The sequence below is a fragment of the Myotis myotis genome, unplaced genomic scaffold (genome assembly GCF_014108235.1).
Source record: "Myotis myotis isolate mMyoMyo1 unplaced genomic scaffold, mMyoMyo1.p scaffold_m19_p_52, whole genome shotgun sequence".
NCBI classification, from domain to species: Eukaryota; Metazoa; Chordata; class Mammalia; order Chiroptera; family Vespertilionidae; genus Myotis; species Myotis myotis.
This window is the reverse complement of record NW_023416360.1, coordinates 756191-768564: the sequence shown is the minus strand read 5'-3', so window position 1 is coordinate 768564 and position 12374 is coordinate 756191. Positions and strand designations below refer to the sequence as shown.

The 12374-nt window shown below is 43.2% G+C and overlaps 1 protein-coding gene across 1 annotated transcript in view; it reads left to right on the top strand.

Moving 5' to 3' along the window:
* MFSD14B (major facilitator superfamily domain containing 14B) overlaps positions 1-12374 on the top strand; it is a 63627-nt gene that overhangs the window by 19647 nt on the left and 31606 nt on the right. Inside the window, exons 2-3 of the mRNA XM_036311198.1 lie at positions 4650-4777; positions 7696-7810. Of these exons, the coding sequence (XP_036167091.1) occupies positions 4650-4777; positions 7696-7810 (243 nt within the window). The remainder of the gene's footprint in view (positions 1-4649; positions 4778-7695; positions 7811-12374) is intronic.

Sequence of the window (12374 nt, the reverse complement as noted above, 5' to 3'; positions counted from 1 at the left end):
GTGAAACTTTTCCAGGTTTCTTTATGTTTAAATAATTTTTGTTACTATTTTTGTAGTGGTGATTATTTCTACAACCATGTCCCCTTAAATTTCTTTACAAGTTTTTCTTGAACCCTAGCCGGTTTGGCTCAGTGGATAGAGTGTCGGCCTGCGGACTCAAGGGTCCCAGGTTTGATTCCGGTCAAGGGCATGTACCTTGGTTGCGGGCGCATTCCCAGTGGGGAGTGTGCAGGAAGCAGCTGATCGATGTTTCTCTCTCATCGATGTTTCTAACTCTCTGTCCCTCTCCCTTCCTCTCTGTAAAAAATCAATAAAATATATTTTTTTAAAAATTTTTCTTGACCAGTTTCATACTATCCAGGTACTCAGGTATTTGATGTTTTTAGAGAACTTTGAAAGGTTTTCTTTTCTACTAGTAAATTTCATTAAATTAGTCTTAGGTCCTGAAATTGAGCCCTGCTTCTGTAGTCTTTCACTCTTAAAGAAAATCATTTAATACTTCATCTGTTACTCTTTTTTTTTTTTAATATATTTTATTCATTTTTTACAGAGAGGAAGGGAGAGGGATAGAGAGTTAGAAACATCGATGAGACAGAAACATCAATCAGCTGCCTCCTGCACACTCCCTACTGGGTATGTGCCCGCAACCAAGGTACATGCCCTTGGCCGGAATCGAACCTGGGACCCTTGAGCCCGCAGGCGGACGCTCTATCCACTGAGCCAAACCGGTTAGGGCGATCTGTTACTCTCTTGATACAGGAACATACTGAATGCCCTGGAAATGCCCTGTGACTTCAAAATTACAAGGATTAATATTTTACTTCAGAGACCAACAACCTTTTAAGCTTGCATGCCCTCCACTGAGTCTTTCTCTCACTTCCCCTCAATTTCCCTGTCTCCTGGCCATGGGTTCTGGGTTTACTGGTGGCTGCTAGGAATTGGAATCCTATTCCTTTTCTTCCCAGCTGTGAGACCTTGGAAACCACTGTGAATTGATTTTCTCTTAAAAGTTCTATTGATTTCAGCAAACCCCTTTGAAAGCCATTCTTTACCAGGCCCTGTGATAGGCCCCCAAGGGTACAAAGTTGAAATGAAAAGAAACCATTCCTCTGACCTTAATTTCAATTTCTAAGCCAATAGAGAAGATAGACAAGAGCAATTTTAATAGAGGGTTATGATTACAATAGAGCAGATATTACCGGTTAATTCTGCTTGAATAGCTCAGAGAATCGAGGAGGAGGTGAAGAATGACTAGTTTACCTGGTCCACATGTGGGAAGTGCATGCAGGCACAGCAGGGCAGTGTGTGCAAAGGTACATTGGCACGAAAGGACACAGTATATTCTGAAAACTAAAAAGTACTGCATATAGCACAGCACAGGATGTGTGTTAGATGCCAGATTTTTGGATGGTTTTATTTACATGCTATGCTGAGGAATTTTTAAAACATACTATAAAAAATCAAATACACAGAAATTGAAAATAATATCATGAAAACCCATGTACTCATCATCCAGTTCATTACTTATCAACATTTTCCCACTCTTGTCTCATCTACCCTAGTTCCCCCCTACCACCACCACTTTTTTTATCTTTAGTATTTAAAAGCAGAGTTCAGACACATTATTTCAACCATAAATGCATGCTGAAGAGTTAAACTGTGCACAATGGAGACTATAGCAAGTGTGGAAACCACGCCAGGTTCCCCGATAGTCCAAGCCAATGGGAGCACAGAAGCCTTGTTACCAATGCCCCAGAATGGCCAAGGCTGCTGTGAGCATGAGCCTCATCGGGGTGTCCAAGGACTCTGAGCCTGGGCTGTAATTAGGCCAAGATACCAGGAGCGGATGCAAGGACACACAGTATATATACTGTTTCCTTCTGCAGCCAAATGATTGATGTCACTGTTGGCAACCAGCCTTCTTTGTCCCTGGAGTAATAGGCTGCTGACCAGGAGTGTGTGAAGAAGTCTGTTAGAGAGAGCAGCTGGGCAGAGCAGAGACTAGAGAGCTCCGAGAAGTGGAGCCTGAGGAAATAGGATGTAGCTCCTCTGTGTGCAGGAGAGGCTAAGAGCTCACAAGAGCTCAGCTATAGCTGCCGTGTTAACCAGCCAGTGTGCTGGGCCGGGAGACAGGAGAAGCTGCTGAGCCAGCTACGATGTGAGGCGGTGAGTCTAGTGGGCAGCGTGCGGCTGCTCGGATACTAACTGTGGGTACAGAGATTAACGCTACCATGTCAGAAGGATGTCTGTTCACCAGCCGGTGTGCGGCTGCCTGCTGGTATGGACTTTGCTGTAATGAATTGTCCTTGTCTGATGGCTGTGTGGCCACTGGCTTCTGCAATAAAGACTCATTCTTATACACCCACAACCTCTCATGGCTTCTCTCTCTGCCCTGCCGCCGAGAATTGTCCTGTGTCTGTGAGCAGGAGATAAAGGAGGAACTTGGACTAAGTTCCCAACAGTTAGTACAGAGGGCAGGGTTGGAGAAGGACCAGCCCTGACGTAGTTGGGAAGACTTGAGAATACATGGACTCAGAGCCACTCAGAGCTGAGCGGTGCCCCTGCTGGCTCTGACAGCAGGCAGCTCATCGTTGCTCTTGCGGGTATGTGAAAAACATACTGGAGGGAGAGAGACCAGGGTCAGGGGCCGTTAGAAGATGGTTTTATTTTCATTCAGGTAGCAGTGCTGCAGGGATGGCTATAAGAGGTCCTTTAGAGACAGTATTCTAAACAATGGTCTTGGGGAGTGGAGGGATGAAGGGAAAAGCTGTGGAGGGCTTCCTAGCCAAGAAGTACGGTGTGTCCTGCCTTATCTGTTGGGGTTTCTTTCCTCAGTTTCAGTTACCCATGGTCAATTGCAGTCTGAAAATATTAGATGAAAAACTTCACAAGTAAACAATTCATACGGTTTTTTTAATTTAAATTCTTTATTTTTTTATTTTTTTTATTTTTATTTTTTCAAATATATTTTTTTGAGTTTTTACAGGGAGGAAAGGAGAGGGATAGAGAGTTACAAACATCGATCAGCTGCTTCCTGCACACTCCCTACTGGGGATGTGCCCGCAACCAAGTTACATGCCCTACACCGGAATCGAACCTGGGACCTTTGAGTCCGCAGGCCAACGCTCTATCCACTGAGCCAAACCGGTTAGGGCGAAATTCTTTATTTTTTAAAGTATTACATAAGTCTCCCCCTCCGCCCCCCAATGACCTCTCCCTGGCCACTCGCACCACCCAGCACATGGCCTCGCCCCTCTACTATCTGTGTCCATTGGTTATGCTTATATGCCAATTCATAAGTTTTAAATTGCACACCATGATGAAATCTGCACAATCCCACCTGGCATCTGAATCGTCCCTTTGTCCAGAGTATCCACATAGTACATACAGTGCAATAAGATATTTTGATAAAGAGATCACAGGCACGTAGGTTTTATTATAGTATATGTTATTGTTGTCAGTCTCTTACTGTGTCTAATTTATAAATTAAACTTTATCATGGATATATGCGTATAGGAAAAAACATACCATATACAGTATTTGGTATTATCTGTGGTTTCAGACATCCACTAGCGGGCTTAGAATGTATGCCCTTTGGATAAAGGGGGACTGCTGTAAAGTGAGAGTGTGCATCTTAAATGTCCTAATAGGGAAGCCTATTTGGCTGTAAGCATGGAGCTCAAAAGAGAGAGATTGGAAATCTGTTTGTAATGTGCAGACAGAACATGTGAAGTGAGCACTGTGCCACCAGCAGGGTCTGCGGGTCAGGCCTGTGGCCACCTCAGAGGACCCTGAAGTCAAAAAGGAAGTGATTATAAAAGTGCCAGCTAACAGAGTGACTGGCAAATAATAAGTGTGAGATTCTTTACTTCCTTTGCGAATGTGTGATGTTCTTGTTTCTTGCTACTCTTTAGCCTCATCCCTGTTGTCAAGTTGCATTATCTTCTTCCTAAATTCAACAGGAAGATAGGTGGTTAACTTTTCTTATGGACCTTTGGTATATGCATACTTGTTCTGTTTATCCCTATTAGCTTACAAGTGGTTTGAGAGTAGCAGGTGTGTATTTGTTTGGGTGTCTTTTTTTTTTTTTTAATATATATATATATATTGATTGATTTTTTACAGGGAGGAAGGAAGAGAGATAGAGAGTTAGAAACATCAACCAGCTGCCTCCTGCACATCTCCCACTGGGGATGTGCCCGCAACCCAGGTACATGCCCTTGACCGGAATCGAACCCGGGACCCTTCAGTCCGTAGGCCGACGCTCTATCCACTGAGCCAAACCGGCTTCGGCTTGTTTGGGTGTCTTTATGGCACCAGTTAATTCACAGCTTTGTACATAATATGCTGTGCATATTTATTGAAATGAATTTATTAATATTCATCTTAAGGGCCAACTGTGGCTATAAATATATTTCATATCACCCTTTCAACTTGTCCCAGAAAACAAGCTCTTACCCCTCTCTTCCTTTTCTAACAATATTTAGAAATTTTGTTAGAATTTTTAAAAATGATTGTTTATATTCAGTGTTTTAAGTTATTCTGTATGGGGACCAAAAACTGAACTGCAGCATTTAGAAAATGAGAATTACAAGTACTGTAACGGGGTTGTATCGTAACTCTGACTTTGCTTCTGTTTTCTTCTCCAGGGTCTGCTCTCCTTTCTGAGTGCCCCGCTCATAGGTGCCCTGTCCGATGTGTGGGGGAGGAAGCCCTTCCTCCTGGGCACCGTCTTCTTTACCTGTTTCCCAATACCCCTGATGGTGATCAGCCCGTGGTGAGTGCTCAGCCTTTCGTCATCCTGACTGTCCTGGGTCACATATGAATAATACATCTGCGAGCCCTTCTTAACAATTTCAAAGCAGTTGTATCTGTTTTTATTTGCTCTCTTTGCTAATACTGAAAGCCAGTTTGGGCAGTTGCTATCTTGCCCATATTATAATGGGGAAATGAAGAGATTACATAATTAAGTCCAAGGTAAAGAAAGAGAAGTGAAAGCTATAGTTGACATGAGTCAGTTATAGGATTCGGGTCTTGTGGGGAAGGGGGCCTGGGGATCCCACTCGCTCCTGTGGCTCAAGTTCCTTTGGGAATGTAATTGTTTTGGTCAGCTCATTGGTCTAGGGCAGGAGTGGGCAAACTTTTTGACTCGAGGGCCACAATGGGTTCTTAAACTGGACTGGAGGGCCGGAACAAAAGCATGGATGGAGTGTTTGTGTGAACTAATATAAATTCAAAGTAAACATCATTACATAAAAGGGTACGGTCTTTTTTTTTTTTTTTTAGTTTTATTCATTTCAAACGGGCCAGATCCGGCCCGTGGGCCATAGTTTGCCCACGGCTGGTCTAGGGCAATGGTCAGCAAACTGTGCCTCGTGAGCCACATGTGGCTCTTTGGCCCCTTGAGTGTGGCTCTTCCACAAAATACTGACTTCTGCACATGGGCCACGAAGTTTCAGTCGCACTGTACATGCGTGCCCACACATGGTATTTTGTGGAAGAGCCACACTCAAGGGGCCAAAGAGCCGCAGTTTGCGACCACTGGTCTAGGACACTGATCTGAACATAATTTATGTCAATAGTCAGGGGTCACTTTTGTGTATAATGCAGTCAAACCAATAGCCTATTCTAAATCATAATATGAATTTTTAAAATTTTTTTACTTATTGATTTGGAGAGAGAAAGGAAAACATGGATTTGTTGTTCCACTTATTCATTCCTTCTTTGGTTGATTTCTTGTATGTGCCCTGAGTGGGGATCTAGCCCACAACCTTGCCATATCGGGATGAAGGTCAACCCAACTGAGCTACCCACCTAGGGCCATAATATGAATTTTAATTAGATCTCATTTTTTTTGTGATAAATAGGGAGAGAATATTTAGCATGTAAACAAGTCTATTTAGTTACCAAAGATGGGTTGGAATTTGCACCTGAGCTTGTAACATTATTGTTTTCCTGGAGTCCAGAGGATGGTAATTTGGCCAGAATTCCTGTTGCTGATCTCAGCAATGTGAAGGACATACCTCACCCGTGGGGAAACTACGGCCCGCGGGCCAGATCCGGCCAGTTTGAAATGAATAAAACTAAAAAAAAAAAGACCGTACCCTTTTATGTAATGATGTTTACTTTGAATTTATATTAGTTCACACAAACACTCCATCCATGCTTTTGTTCCGGCCCTCCGGTCCAGTTTAAGAACCCATTGTGGCCCTCGAGTCAAAAAGTTTGCCCACCCCTGACATACCTTATGATGGAAGATTTTTGTTTTTTGTTTTTAATTAATAGATTTTCTTTTCTTTTTTTTTTCTTGTGTGCAAATATTGTCATTTCATTATTTTATAGGGATTTTGTGTCAACACTAGAGGCCCTATACACAAAAATTTGTGCAAAAGTAGGCCTTCCTTTCCCTGGCTGCTGGCACCAGCTTCCCTCCGGCACCCGGGACTGGGCTGGCTTCCCTCCGGACCCTGCTTCGTCAGAAAGGACGTCCGGCCTAATTAGCATATTACCTTTTTATTATTATAGATTATCATCATGTTCTAAATTTGTAACCATACTGGAGCATTTTATTTCCTACCAGATGAAGAATTTAAAAAAACTACTTGGTATTAAGCCTTTCTTTCCAAGAATGTCCTGCTTTTCCCAATGAATTATAGCTTTTTTATGTTCTCGAGATTCTTTAAAAATGTTTTATAGATCTTTAAATGATTTTACCTCTTCCAGTTTTCTTGTTGCTGCTTTTGTTACTTGTGTGAATAATGATAAATAAAAGTGATGATTATAGACATACCTTCCTCGTAAAGAACACATTGTAATGCTAGCTTTTAGATTGAAAAATGCTCATTTCTATTTTATCCAGAGATTTTCTTTTTTTAAATCAAGATTGGATGCCAAATTTTATTAGATGCCTTTTTTGCATCAGTGGAGATCATTTCATTTTTCTCCTGGGATCTGTTACCATAATGAATTACATTAATATATTTTCTAATATTGAAACATTATTATATCTGGAATAAACCCTGCGTTTTGTCCTGTTTGCTAGTATTTTAACTAGTTGGTTTTTTTTAAGCATCTATGCATGTGATAAAAATGTTTGGTCTTAATTACATTAATATTTTTGTTACTCTTTCTGCTTTTATGTAGCTCTCATAAAGTCATTTGCTAAATATGTCTTTTTCTTAACTAAAGCTAGGAAATTTAGAAAGTTTTTCTCTTGTTTTAGCTTCCTTTAAAACTATAACTTTACTTAGTTTTTTAAAAATATTTTTTTATTAATTTCAGAGAGGAAGGGAGAGGGAGAAAGCGATAGAAACATAAATGATGAGAGTCATTGATCAGCTGCCTCCTCCACGCCCCACACTAGGGATGGAGCCCACAACCTGGGCAAGTGTCCTGTCGGGAATCAAACCATGACTTCCTGGTTCATGGGTGGATGCTCAACCACTTAGCCACACCGGCCAGGCTAACTTTATTTAAACTGCATGTACTGACACCCTTTGAGCAGTGATAAAATTAGTATGTTTCTGCTTCTTTCTCCATGTGATTATAATTTTGTTAGTTGTCCTTTATATCTTATACATGCATATAAATAAAATTTATTTCTTTGTTTATAATCTACATGATATCTTTGACTGTGGTTATAAAAATGTACATACACTACCTCTCTCCTGGGTAACTGAAATAATCTTTTTATAGGTGGTATTTTGCAATGATTTCTGTGTCTGGAGTCTTCTCAGTCACATTCTCTGTGATATTTGCGTATGTAGCTGATGTCACTCAGGAGCATGAGCGAAGTACTGCTTATGGATGGGTAAGATAATAGATTTTTTTTAACCAGAGAAATAATTAACATTCTATTGAAAGGTCACTGAAAAGTAAGATTTAAAATATGTAGTAAATATTGACATATAAAAGAAAATTTAAAGAATTGAAATTTAAAAAGAGACTTAAAAATAGCCTGACCAGTGTGGCTCAGTGGTTGAGCATTGACCCATGAACCAGGAGGTCACGGTTCAATTCCCAGTCAGGGCACATGCCTGGGTTGTGGGCTGGATCCCCATTTGGGGGTGTGCAGGAGGCCACTGATCAATGATGTTTCCTGTCATCACTGATGTTTCTGTCTCTCTCTCCATCTCCCTTCATTTTTTAAAAATGTTAAAAATAGCAAGATAGAAATTACTATTGATTTATTCTCTGATTTTAAGGTTGGAATGTATAAGTTGTCATTTGTAAAGTTTTTTATTTATTTATTGTTTAAATTTTGTTTTATTGCTTAAAGTATTACAAAGAGTATTGCATATGTCGCCTTTTTTTTTTCCCCCTTGACATTCCCCCAGCCTCCCCTACCCCCCAGTGTCTTGTGTCCATTGGTTATGCTTATATGCATGCATACAAGTCCTTCGGTTGATCTCTTACCCCCCACCGCCTGCCCCCCAACCCTCCCCGGCCTTCCCGCTGTAGTTTGACAGTCTGTTCGATGCTGCTCTCTGCCTCTGTATCTATTTTTGTTCATAAGTTTATAATGGTCTTTATTATCCAGAAATGAGTGAGATCATGTGGTATTTTTCCTTCATTGACTGGCTTATTTCACTTAGCATAATGCTATCCAGTTCCATCCATGCTGTTGCAAATGGTAAGAGTTCCTTCCTTTTTAGAGCAGCATAGTATTCCATCATGTAGATGTACCACAGTTTTCTAATCCATTCATCTACTGATAGGCACTTAGGCTGTTTCCAGATCTTAGCTATGGTGAATTGTGCTGCTATGAACATAGGGGTGCATATATCCTTTCTGATTGGTGTTTCTGTTTTCTTGGGATATATTCCTAGAAGTGGGATCACTGGGTCAAATGGGAGTTCCATTTTTAACTTTTTGAGGAAACTCCATACTGTCTTCTATAGTGGCTGCACCAGTCTGCACTCCCACCAGCAGTGCACGAGTGTTCCTTTTTCTCCACATCCTTTCCAGCACTTGTCGTTTGTTGATTTGTTGATGATAGGCATTCTGACAGGTGTGAGAAGGTACCTCATTGTTGTTTTGATTTGCATCTCGCAGATGATTAGTGATGTAAAGTTTCTTAAAAGTTGGCTTGAGCCCTAACTGGTTTGGCTCAGTGGATAGAGCGTCGGCCTGCAGACTGAAAGGTCCTGGGTTCGATTCCGGTCAAGGGCATGTACCTTGGTTGCGGGCACAATCCAGTTTCTCCCCCTATGCCCCTGGATCCCTCAAAGCTGCCACCCAGTGCTGGAGCTCAGAGGAAGTGGGACCATGTAAGTCTATGCACCAGCTGTTTAAGAGGAACTACTGGGTCTCCAATAGCATTACTGTCACTTAGCCACAACCCCTGCTGGTTTTTACAGCCCAAAGTTAAGGGGACTTCTCTTCCTAGCACTGGAACTCTGGGCAGGGGGTCTGATGTGGGGCTGGGACCCCTTGCTCCTCATGGGTGGCCTCCACAGAGATCTCCCTACCAATTAAAAAAGTGGCACAAGTGGGTATCAGACCAGCCCATTCCGTGCCGCCCCCCCCCCCCCCACCACCAGCCTCAGTGTCCTTTCTTCTTTACTTCTCTAGTTGTAGGGCTTCCATTCAATCTGATTTCAGGTGGTTCTGAATGATGGTCAGTCTGTACTAGAGGCCGGATGCACAAAATTTATGCAAGGGGCTCAGCTTTTGTAACCCCGTCTGCCTCAAAGCCACACGGCCCCACCCCCCACCCACTGGTCATTCCAGAAGGTGGTTCCAATGTCCAGTCTAATTAGCATGTTAGCTCTTTATTATACAGGATTTTAGTTGCAATTTTGATGTGGTTGTGGGAGGCTGCAAATACCTGCATTTACCTACACTAACATCTTGGTTCCAGGTGGTGTTACTTGTATCTGTCTGTTTCTGTTTTGTATGTTCGTTTATATTGTTCTTTAGATTCCACATGTATATTAAATCATACGGTATTTGTCTTTCTTAGACTGACTTTTTTCACATAGCATAATACCCTCTAGGTCCATCTATGCTCTCACAAATGGTAAGATTTTGTGTGGGGTTTTTTTCTTTTTATGGCTGAATAATGTTCCGTTGCGTATATGAACCACAACTTTTTTATCCACTCGTCAATTGATAGGCATTTGGGTTGCTTCCACATCTTGGCTATTGTAAGGGTTGTTGTTACACTTCCTGTTGTCCCAACGGTCCCTTAAACTATTTTTACTTAAAAATATTTTTTTTCTTGTTACTGCTATGATTGGGTGTTTTCTGCCACCACGTCTTCAAATCGCTTATTTGTTCACCCGCTTCATCTAAAGGCCCACAGGCGCCATCTCCCCTGGGTCAAGCACTTCTGTCCTCATAGCACCAGTCTGGGGGAGTATACTAACTCAGTCCTCCAACTCTTGGTACCCACACCTGGCGGAGCTCATGACCTGCAGAAAGGTCTGTTGCAGCTTGGGCACAGTGCGTTCTGCATTGTGAAACAAAGACATTCAGGCAAACACAGTAGTTGTTGGAGCCTAGGGCAGTCGGTGAATTATGTGACTCTGGAACGTGGGCCATGTTTCCACCCTGCCCACCACTGGTGCTGTCTGTTGGCCAGTAGGAGACCCACAGACCTATCCCTCCGATTCCCAGTGGCCCCACTGTGCTGACCTCACGTTGGCTGACTGTACCCAGTGGGACCTTTGGTGCGATTTTCGTTTCTTGAGGAGATTTTGGTGGAGACAGAGACACTGAGTTCTGTGGCTCCAGAACAGGGGTCATTTTCCCTTCCTGTGGCCCCTGGTGCCCACCCCCCTCAAGGAAACCCACTAGTCTCCTCATTCTGACTTGCGGTGACCCCGCCCTGCTGAGCTTGCATCCTGCAGAAAAGACTGCTGGCTGCAATCACCCGAGCCTGTGGTGTGCTTTTAATTTTTCTTGAGGATCTCTTGTTGGCAACTGAGACAGGCACTGGGTTGTGTGGCTCCAGGGCAGGGGGCATTTCCCCCCACTTTACCCCACCGGTGCTGTCCATCACCAGGAGACCCACTAGACCTGGCCTCCCAACCCCTGTGGCCTTGCCCTGCCAAGCTTATGTCCTTCAGAAAAGTCTGTTTCTTGCACCCAGCCTGGACCTGCAGTGAGCTCTTTTTTAAGGATCCTCTGCTTGGAGACTCATGCAGTGACTGAGTGCTGTGGTTCTGGAGTAGGGACCACTTTCCCCCACTGAGTGCCTGTCCCATACCACCCCCAAACAGGAGATCCACTAGCCCTGTTCTGTCCCCAGTTGCCATGCCCTATTGAGCTCACACCTTGTAGGCTACCGCCAGCCTGGGCCCACACTACAGACTTTATTCAAGCGACTCTGGAGGAAGTCCAGGCAACCTCAGGGTGGTGGAGCAGCTGCCACATGGAGGCTGATCTCTGAGTACCTTGGGCCTTTTATTGATCTGCCCCAGGCTTGGAGTTTCTCAAGCCGACCTTTGTACACAGCTTGTCTGTTCCTACACACACCCAGACCCAGTGGAGGCAGTCACTAACTGTGGATTACATGGTAGCTCCACACAGGGTAGTCCAAAGCCAGTTACAGGCAGCCTCTGACATTCACCTGCACCAGAGTTCCTCCCAAAATGGACCCAGAACCAGCACAACCAGAGTTGGGCTTCAGGCCAAACCAGAGCACAACCAACCAACCACACAAGTGGCACATTCACAGGGAAATCTCAGCAGTCGCCATTTTCTGCTGGGGCCAACTCTGATTCGAGGGGGAGGTCCCACACAGTGGCTCATACACTGTGGTCAGGGTCGATCCTTATAGTCAGCTTGCCTGAGCGTTAGTCCACTCACAGATGGGCTGGCAGCAGTCATGACACCACTACAACAAGAGGGCTCACATGACCCACCCAAGAGACATTTCTGGAACACCTAGCTGAAGTGATCAGGAAGATCGCACTACTGAGCCCCACAAGACACCAGCTACATAAGACCAGCATACCAACATTGGGGAGGCATAGCAGATATACCTCATACACAGAAGCAAATACAGAAAGGCAGGCAAAATAGAGAGACAAAGAACCATGCCCCAAATGAAAGAAGAGGAGAAATCCCCAGAAAAAAAGAACTAAATAAAATGGAGGCAAGCAATCTACCACAGATTCAAAACAATGGTTATATGGATACATAAGGAATTTAGGGGAACAATGGTTGAACTCAATGAGAAGAATACAATATTTGAAATGAAGAATACACTAGAAGGAATCAATAGCAGATTAGATGAAGCAGAGGATTGAATCAGCAATTTAAAGGAAAAGATAACAGAAAACACCCAAGCAGAACAACAAAAGGAAAAAAAAGTTTTTTAAATGAGGAAATCTAAGAAATGTTTTGGACAACATCAAGCTTAACAA